Below are 10,305 nucleotides of genomic sequence, written 5' to 3' on the forward strand. Positions count from 1 at the left end.
AGGAGGCACCCTTGGTTCAGTAGTCCACTTGCCTTGATCACTATCACAATGACCCTCCCTCAGGGAAGGCGGGAAACATCCTTTATGCTGCTAAATTTGTTCAACTCAACACTGCATAGAAATCACTTCCTTCCTCACCTAGAGGCTGTCTATGGACCCTCAGATGATCACATCAGTAATAAGCAGCAACTTAAATTCTATGGAAATGAGCTTCAACCAAAAGAAATCCACAAAGCAGAAGATGATGTTCCTAAGTACAACCTAAACACCAGGTGGAGGACATTTAGGTTCACGTCCATAAAAGGCCACTCACTACTGCATGGACATCGACTGAAATTAGATTTTTGCCTCAAATTTTACCATAACTATTAAAGTTCTGCTGATTCCCACCCCCTCCCCCCAACTCGCTCCCTACTCCATCCAACAGAATCGGCAGCTGTGCTTCTCAAGGTGTCGGGACCCGGAATGGGAGAAGCCTTTTGCAGAGAGGTGGAGAAGCGGGGCCTAGCCCCAGGGGGATCCCAGAGGGCTGAGAACCCCCCCCCTCGCCCTCGGGCTTGGAGGGGGGAGCCAAGGAGGCGCCCCGGTGGGGCCCGCGAGCCCCGGGCCATCAGCGCGCGTCCTGCCAAGCGGTGACTCCGGGCTTCGGCCGCACCTGGACATTGGCCTGGGAGCGGCCCGGGACCGCGTCTCCCCTGCGCTCCCCAGAGCTGGTGGCCTCTGCGGGGGCCTCTGCGGGGGATCCCGCGGTCGTCCGCCCCTGCGGCCCGGGGAGCAGGCGAGCGGGGGCAGGTGCGGGGGAGGGAGCGGGGCGCCGCGGGCCGGCAGGGGTGGGGTTGGGGCGCCTGTGACGGCAGCCGTGACCGTGGCGCCAGGTAACGCATTTCTGGCGGGGGAGGGGGCGGCCCCGGGAGCCCTCGGCCGCAGCGACCCGGGGTCCTCGAACCGCCCGAGGAGCGCCCCCTGCTCTAGGGCTTTCCCCTCGTCCGGCCGGGCGCCGGGCCGGGATGGGGGCCAGCGGAGACCCTGGTGGCCGTCCTCCCCGCTCGCCACCCCCCCGCCCCGCCGGCGCGGGCCAGGTGCGGCCGCACCCGGGGCGGCCTCGGAGGATGCTGCGCGCGCTGCGCCCGGGATGCGCCCCGGGAGACCCTGGGTGCTCCCTCCCCTGGGCGGGTGCGGACCCGCGACCCGACAGGTGGGCCACGGACGCCCTCGCGCTTCGCAGTCACGAGGACCCCGCCCCACCTGGATGACCTCAGGTTACCCGCACTCCTACTGCCCGCCTCGCCCCTTTCCCCCAGGAGCAAATGCGAACCCCGTTTCTGCACCTGCAGGGCCACAGTTTCGGGGGCGACTGAGAACTCGGCTCCCCAGAAGGATGGGGGTGTGGGGAGCTCAGGTTTTGGGCGAGGCTAGAACTGAGCCTGCAAGAGCATGGAAGGTTATGGGGCTAAGAGGGATTACCACCCTTGAGATGGGAGGTGTGACAGTGTCCTCATTCTCTGACTTGTTTGGTTTTTCACAACTTTTAAGTCAGCTGACCAGTGGGTATTTATTTTGTGCTTGTGCCTTCTAGGTGAATATTAGCCGACATGAGGGAAAGAAAGGTGCATTGGAGTAGGCAAGGTAGTAGTTTTGTATTCTTGGATCAGCTTCTTAGTCCCTGCACCTGTCCCATGACTCCACTAAATTTGCAAGAGTAAATACTGCTGGAGACAGAGCTGTGAATTAGCCTTTATCTTTCACCCCTTTATATATCCCCCCCCCCCCAAATAAAACCTTGTGGAGGTCCATCCTAACTTTTTTTTTTTTGCCTTTTTGTTGCTCTAGGGTTTTCAGGATTTCCCTTTAAATTCCTTCTCATTAAATTCCCTATCAGCTCAGCCTATTTCCTGTGCCCAGCCTTGCAGTAAATTCCATATTCCACCTTTCTCTTGTGCTTGACCTTTGTCCCTCTTCCTTATGGTTTGATTCTTCCTGGGAAGTAATGAGCATAATAGATTTACTCAGGCATATCTGCTGAACCTGCATCACTAGCCATGTGCTTATATGTACATGGACGGTTGGGATACCAGGGAAGTTAGGGCAACAGTGGGTCAATTGGCCGGGATATGTGGTGATCATCTCCAGGTTCTAGTGGGCTTGAAATTTTATTTTCTGTCAAATGGAAGTAAAGGGTAGGAGAATATAATTACTTATTTTTAACTTTGCTATTCCCAAATAAAATTTATAGGCAAGAAAAAGATTCATTGTCAGATCTTTGTAAAGCAAGTGTTTTCTTTGGAAATCCTTTCCTATCTGGAAGGTTTTTGAGGATGTCAGGACTGGGTGTACTTGACCATGTCCCTTATTCTAGGCTTTCTTGACTTAGCTCACACTGCCTCAGCCATCAGGTAATATATATATGTGACCTCAACAACACAAACTAGACACCTACCTAGAGGTGCTCAAACTAAATTTGAGATTCCTTAAGGTATGTCAGTACCACCAGTGGAGTCACTAAGGTCTGATAACCTACGTTTTGACATGTTAATCTCTTCTTCATCACCTCATTTACCTTAATATATTCTTTGAGTCACCAGTAATCCTTCCAGCAGGGAAAATGAAATTTGGGAATGAAAAAAAATATGCATAGAATATTGTATCTGAGTTGACAGTAATTTCAAACACTAAAAATAGACCTTTAACCTTCAAGGAAATAATATACAGGAAGTATATGATCATGTCAACTATCAGTTATAATCTATAACCTTTATTTTAAATGTAATAGAGATTTTTAACTAAATGGTATTTGATAATGAACCAAATATAGTTTTGAGGAATCTGGTACTTCTTGACAGATAGGAGTATTTAAAAAAACTATGCCCCCTCAGTTTTGAAATAATTGACATATAATATCGTATAAGTTTAAGGTGTACAACATAATGGCTTCATATATGTGTATATTAGGAAGTGATTATCACAGTAATTTTAGTCGTTTAGCATCTATCACCACATATAGTTTTACAAAAAAGACTTTTTTCCCTTGTGATGAAATCTTTTAGGATTTGCTCTCCTAGCAACTTCAGATGTACCATACAGCATTAACTAGTTATCCTGTTGTGCATTACACACTAGTACTTATTTATTTCATAACTGAAAATTTGTAATTCTTGACCACTTTCACTTGATTCTCTTATTTCTTACCTCCTGCCCATGGCTGCTACAAATCTAATCTCTTTTTCTATGAGTTTTGTTTTGTTTTTTTGTTTTTTTTTTGGATTCCACATATAAATGAGATCTTACAGTATTTATCTTTCTCTGTCTTATTTTACTTAACATAATGCCCTCAAGATGCATACATATCATCATGAATGCGAGATGTCTTTCTTTTTTATGACTGAATAGTTTTCCTGTGTGTATGCATGTGCCACATTTTCTTTATCAATTAATCTGTAAATGGACACTTAAGTTGTTTCCATGTCTTGGTTATTACAAGTAATGCTGCAATGAACACAGGGGTACAGATATATTTTTGATATAATGATTTCATGAGTATATTTTATTTTATTTAAAAAAGTTTTTAAAGATTCTATTTATTTATTTGTTCATGAGAGACAGAGAGAGAGAAAGAGAGAGGCAGAGACACAGGCAGAGGAAGAAGCAGGCTCCATGCAGGAAGCCCGATGCGGGACTCCATCCCAGGACTCCAGGATCATGCCCTGCCCTGAGCCAATGGCAGGTGCTAAACCGCTGAGCCACCCAGGGATCCCCTCATGAGTATTTTTTAAATGGAAAAAATTTGACTCCTGTTCCTTTCCTAGAAGATGGGTCGGGAAGTCTCTTTCAGTGGCTGTAAAATATTAGGTAAAAAAAATCACGATTTTTTTCTGTGACAAAAAATTGGAATCACTCACTGATTCCAATGTATATATCCTACTTATTAGGATGACAATTAAAAATACATCTTTCAGGGATCCCTGGGTGGCGCAGCGGTTTGGCGCCTGCCTTTGGCCCAGGGCGCGATCCTGGAGACCCGGGATCGAATCCCACATCGGGCTCCCGGTGCATGGAGCCTGCTTCTCCCTCTGCCTGTGTCTCTGCCTCTCTCTCTCTGTGTGTGACTATCATAAATAAATAAAAATTAAAAAAAAATAAAAATACATCTTTCACTGGCTTTAAAATTAAAGTGATTGCAATTGAATTTAGTGATGCTTTAATTAATAGTAAATTGAGTTTTTTGCCTTGAGTAGCTAAGGAACTATATAGTCATTGAAATGACATAGATGCAGACATTTATAAAATGTGCTTATTTAGTAAATAATCCCTAGTTGGCTGGAATGTGTCAGGGATTGTCCCAGGGCCTGTGGTCTCTTGGGGATATGGAACCAGGAACCAGTTAAAATCCAAGGTGGTAGGTGGAGTATTGAGAGGCAAATACTCTTGTGCTTCCAGCCCTAAGAATTATGGAAATGAGGACTGTAGTAATGCTGTATGTTTTTTTTTCCTAGCCTAGTGGAGCTAGGTTCCAAAGATGACCCCCCAGTTAACCACAGCTCCTGCTATTAATGCTCATGTGTACTTCCCACATATCTGTATGGGTTGGTCTGTGACTCATGTTGACCACTTGAATGCAGTGAAAATGGTGCCATAACAATTCTAGACCCAGTCATTAAGAGGGCTAGCAGCTTCCTATTTATCCTTCTTGAGACATTTGCTTTTGGGAACCCTGAACCACCATGAAGTAGGCCTGACTACCTTACTGGAGGGACCCTGTGAAAAGATTACATGAAGAGGGAGACCCTGTTGTCATAATGTCCCTGTTATCTGAAGAGATGACTCCAACCCCACCCGTAATCTGACTGCATCCACATGAGAGGCCCCAGATGAGACAGACCAGCAGAAGAACTGCCCACATGATCTCAGTCAATGTACAGAGTCATAGGGCAATAAAACAGTTGTCTTTAAAACCACCAAGTCCTAGGATGGCTTATCATTACATAACAAACACTTGTTATGTAATGTTGTACATATTATGTAGTTTGCTTTTTTTCTTAGCTTTCTAAATATTAGAATGTTTTAATATTTTAATGTTAATTAGGGTGTTTGTTGGCGGTTGACTTTACAATGTAGTATTTAGGGTGCAGAATATTTTAATGGCTTTGTAACTAAACGAGGAGAGGAAGTTAACATCATCCTGAAATAGACATGGTGATTATTAGGACCTTCTGGGGAGTGATAGGATATTCATTTGTATGAAAAATAATATCATTTTAGTTGGAAGCATGCTGTATTATTGTTGCATTGATGTTTAAATATGGGTAGCAATGTGTCTGCGGGTACTGAAGAGCCAAAGGAGTAGACCCTAGGCTAGTTCATGCCACATTAACATATAACCCCCAAATCTAAGTGGCCTAAAATCACAGTGGCTTGTTTCTCCTTGCGATCCCTAAACCAGTACTACAGGGGTCCTCTGTGCCTTGCCATTCAGGGCTTATGTTGATGGAGAACCCACTGTCTCATAACTCTGTCTTAGGCCTCAATATGGGGCCTAAGGTTTGCATCAGCAGAAGGGAGTGTAGATAATTAAGCACCAGCTCTTAACTATTTCTGCTCACAAGTGATTCACACCAGTTTCTAAACATTTCAGTGGCCGTCAGAAGTTACAGGGCATGGCCTGGGATATGTCATGTCCCTGTGTACTTAGAAAAAGAGGGACCTGGAAATGTTAGTGAGTTCTAGTAATGTCAGTCATAGTGTTCTTCTATTTTGCCTCCCTCCAAGTTTTTAGCTTCATCGTATCATTCTCTGCACTGCCATCTGGGAGATTTTTGTAAAATGCGAATCTGACATGTTTCTTACTTGAAGTCCACCGTGGATCCCTGTTATTCACACAATGAAGACTAACTTCTTAATCTGAAAAAGATTTTCATAATCTGATCTTTCTCAATCTTGCCCCACAGGCAGCCCACTCTTTGATTGTACTGAGCTACTTGAAATTTCTTGACTTAGCCTTTTTCTGGTCTCCATACGTTTCCACCTGCCATTCCCTTATATCATGTTTCATTCTTTTTTTATAAACTGTGTCTATGAGTCAGGGTTCATTAAGGAGCAGAAACCATACCCATTACTTGAGCAGGACAAATTTAATATATAAAGAACTATTAGCTAGTAGAAGCTGGTTCACTACTAAAAGAGGGAGATTTAAACTTCTTGGAAGATAGTGTGCCTATCATAGATACACACAGCCTTCAGATGGAGAAAAAAGTTGCCGGAGGTGTAGGTTGGCACTGTTCTCTAGAAATGGTCTGGTCTTGGAGGATGTGAGTTTGCCAGAACTGGCTTGCCATTGCTGGAGGGTATGGCTGGATAAGGCTGCAGGTGGAGAGAGAGTGGTCTAATGGCACAGCTGGAACTCTTCTGTGCGGCTACTGGGCTCTGGTGGTTAGTAATAATAATAGAGGATCAGTACCTGAAATAGAAGTGTCTTACTGTTATCATTGCCTTGCAGGGTCATTCCAGTGCCCTCTCTTGATGAAGCTTGAGATTCTGCCCCCTGACAAAGGAGAAGCTTCCACTATCACAAAATGCAGGGCAAAGAAGAGTGAATCTACAACGGAGAACCAATAAATTGATAACTTGCACACCTTAGCAATGATAGTTTATTTAACATAGTGCCAGGCGCTATGATAGAATGTGTGTGTGTGTGTGTGTGTGTGTGTGGGTGTATATAATTTTATTTTATTTTATTATTTATTTTTTTGGTGTACATCATTTTAAATCCCACAGCAGCCCTGTGGAGTAGATAGTATCCTTATTTGACATATATGAAAAATGATCCATGTTTGTCTGGACATCAAAGCTATGCTCCTCTCTGCTATCCTGATATTCCTTTATTCTCTGTGGAAAGTTAAATGTACCCTCTTGTCTTCCCCCTCAGTGCTTGTCCCTGTACTACAGCACTTATATTGCAGTACCTATTGGCTTAAATGTCTACCTCTCTCAGTAATATGAGTTCCTGAAAAGCAGGAATCATATTTTTCTATTCATTTTGGGTTCCCAATGCTATCTTTTTTACTTAGTACCTAAAAGGTACCTAAGTGCTCATGAAAATAATAATTGTTTTCGGTATTCTCTCCTTGAAACCAATGCCAGTGGGCTAAATAATTCTGGAAACACCTACATAGGTGCCAAGTAAGTCTGTTGAATTGGGTTGAATATTTGGCATTGGATTAAGCTAGTTGGTCTGGTTGAGTCTTGAGAATAGGGAAAGCCTTTTTTACTTTTTATTTTATACTTTGATTTATTTATTAATACTATAATGTGGTGGGAAACTGTCAATTCAAAATCTCTTTGATATGTCTTCATGCCTAGAAAAGCTTTGATTCCAAAAAAAAAAAAAAAATCCACTTGGCCCATAGTATAATGGTATAATTTTACTTCACATTCATGGACAGGTTCTGATATTGGCCATTCCATTAAATTTCTTTTAGGTTCACATTCTCTCTCTGTCACTTTTTCAAGTAAGGAACTTTGGACTCATCCTTTGGATTATGTTATAGGTATTTAAAGAATGTTAGGTTTTGTTCTGGCAGGCAGTTAAATTACCAGCATATATGAGGCTTGTTTTTAGGCTTTCTTAGGGTGGGTCTGTTTCAACTTCCCTCCTGACTTTTTGCCTCTTTACAAAAGAGCCTTAGCTGAATGGCCAGAATGTTCACCAAAGTCCCTCCATTCTCACTAGGCCTAAACTCCAGTGTGTCCTCAGCACTGTTCAGTGTCCAGAATCCTTGTTCAGCTCTCATATTCCAGCAGCTACTCTAGTTATTCTGGATTTTGCTGTGTGTTTGAGGCCCTCCCTCATAGATCTGAGTCTAAGATTCATGAGCTTCCAGGACTTGATAACCTCTAATTTTTCCTCTGTTTCCTCAGCTTATTGTTATTTTTTTCTATTCTTGTTTTGCTCTTTCAGGCCTCTAACATCTGTGTGATCACTTTTCTGTAAGTCCCTCTGCTGCAATGCCTAGTTTGGTTTCCTTTTTCCTAACTATACATATCGTATCACATATAGAAAAGAAAAACTGTTGAATAACAAAGAAACAGAATGAGATCTAAAGCACCATAGCATTTGTTTAAATTAAACATAGAAAAAGTGACAATCAATATGGTGACATAGGTGACATTCTGAACTTCAGTTCCCCTATATAAGAAGACCAACCAGTGACTATCCATAGACAAGACACCATTGTGAAAATCACAGAAACCAGGGGTGAGGCTGAAGCGCCTCCATGTCCACAGAGATTGAGAAGAACCTCGTTAGGAGAGTAGGAGTGACTTCATCTAATTGTATTGCCCTTCTGGCTGGCTGTGCTAATGTCCTCTCAGGACCTATGGTTTCTCCAGCGGGGAAAAATATAGAGCCCAAGGTGGACATCCAGCCTCTGAGTATTGTGGGATGCTTCCCTGTAAGTCCTCTTGGGTCTCTCCTCACAGAGATCACTGGAGAATCTGTGAGGCTTAACCACTGGGTTTAAGATAGAGATGGGGAAGAGGGTGGGGCTTACAGCAAGCAAAGCTCAGAACTTGGCAAATCACATTCCTGTTTGCAGCGGTGCCTGAACAGGGAACTTGGCAGTTCTGCTTGATTTGGGTCCCTAGCCAACAGGCTTTACTGGCTATTGAGCCTATTCTATGTTGCCTCACCCTCCCAGTAGGGAAGCAAATTTGCATTCCCACCCAGTTGCTGAGTATAGCTTGCAATCCTGCCTGATCAGGAAATCCAGGAGCCACAGAGTCCATCCTATAGCCATTCACAGGCAGGGAGCCAAGTCAGCAGTTTTGCCCAACTATTTAGTATAATCTGGCCCAGTATAACTAGAGAGTATAAACAGTGAACCTAGGAAAGCATGGAGTCAAGCCTACATTATTGGCCAGCTGTGGAGCCCAGCCTACAGCCCAACCCTATTACTGAACCCAGTCCATGGCCTTGCCCAACAGGGAACCCAGTGACCCTGCCAGACCTCAGCATATACTATCTAGCCCCACCAAACTGCAGGATACAGCTGGGAGGCCCCTCTTGACCAGAGAGCATAGCCAGCAGCCTACCTAATCATGAAGCAGAGCCTGTAGTCTTGCCCAACTTCAGGGCCTGTTGCCTTGCCTGATCATAGGAACCAGTCTGAGGTCTGCCTAACCATGATGTTCTGCCCGCAGTCCTACTTGAGTGCAGAGTCCAGTCCAGTTGGAGAGCACAGTCTGAGATCCAATCTGACCAGGGGCAGTTGCAGAGCTCAGCCCATACCCTGCCCAGATATGGAGTCACTCACCATGGAACACAGCCTGTGACTTTGTCTGACCAGAGATGATTACAGAGCCTGGCTAGTGGCCACATTTGACTGTGAAGCACAGCCAATATCCCCACCCAATGAGAGAGTCCACCCAACAGCCCTGTTTGGCATGTAGCCCAGCCAGGAGGCCTACCCTGGTGCATCATTTACTTACAACTCTCATTTAAAAGTTCAAAAACAAATGTATTAAAAATAACCATAACTACAATAATATGTTATTGGATACATGATATAAAAATATGTACATTGTATCATCAATAACCTAAAATGTGAAAGTGGGAGAAATAAAAGTATAAAGTTTCTGTATGCTACCAAAATCAAGTTGCTATTAGCTTAAAATAGAATGTTGTAAATATATTTTGTGCAAGCCTCATGGCAACCACAAAAGAAAATCTGGATTAGATGCATAAAAGATCATGATAAAAGAGTCAAAGTATACTACCACAAAAAGTTATCATCAAGTAACAAAGGAAGATAGAAGAAGTAGGAACAATAATATCTACAAAGCATTCAGAAAAAAATGAACAAAATGACAATAGTAAGTCATCAAGAAGATATAACAATTATAAATATTTATGCAACTAATATCAGAGCCCCTAAATACATAAAGCAAATACTAATAGAACTAAAAGGAGAAATAAACAACAATGTAATAATAGCTGGGGACTTTAATACACCTCTCTCAGCAATGGTTATATCGTCCAGACAGAGAATCAATAAGGAAACAATGATTTGAACAATGCTATAGACCAACTGGATCTAACAGATGTATAGAGAGCATCCCAACCAACATCAACAAAATACACATTTTTCTCAAGTGCACACAGGACATTTTCTAGAATGGATCATGTGTTCACAAAAGAGGTCTTTAAGAAGTTGAATCATTGAGTATCTTTTCTGATAACGATAGTATGAAACTAGAAATTAATAATAGAAGGAAAATTGGAAAATTCATAAGTGTGAAAATTACACAGTATAC

The 10,305-nt window shown here is 43.2% G+C and overlaps 1 protein-coding gene across 1 annotated transcript; it reads left to right on the plus strand.

Moving 5' to 3' along the window:
- The first annotated feature begins 151 nt into the window (after nt 1-151).
- On the plus strand, nt 152-6,630 carry LOC121474572 (translation initiation factor IF-2-like). Its single transcript, XM_041727507.1, has 3 exons — nt 152-254; nt 564-1,259; nt 6,491-6,630. Exons 1-3 carry the CDS (start codon nt 152-154, stop codon nt 6,607-6,609), a joined length of 918 nt encoding a protein of 305 aa, XP_041583441.1. The 3' UTR covers nt 6,610-6,630.
- The last annotated feature ends 3,675 nt before the right edge of the window (nt 6,631-10,305 follow it).

The sequence above is a fragment of the Vulpes lagopus genome, chromosome 13 (assembly GCF_018345385.1).
Source record: "Vulpes lagopus strain Blue_001 chromosome 13, ASM1834538v1, whole genome shotgun sequence".
In the NCBI taxonomy this organism is placed as follows: Eukaryota; Metazoa; Chordata; class Mammalia; order Carnivora; family Canidae; genus Vulpes; species Vulpes lagopus.

Bases quoted from the DNA above. Each gene is read 5' to 3' on its own strand.
- LOC121474572 (XM_041727507.1), top strand. From the start codon at position 152: ATGGACCCTCAGATGATCACATCAGTAATAAGCAGCAACTTAAATTCT. The intron at 255-563 runs GTACAACCTAAA...TCGGGCTTGGAG, and splicing joins GCAGAAGATGATGTTCCTAA to GGGGGAGCCAAGGAGGCGCC. The intron at 1,260-6,490 runs GTTACCCGCACT...ATTGCCTTGCAG, and splicing joins CCCCACCTGGATGACCTCAG to GGTCATTCCAGTGCCCTCTC.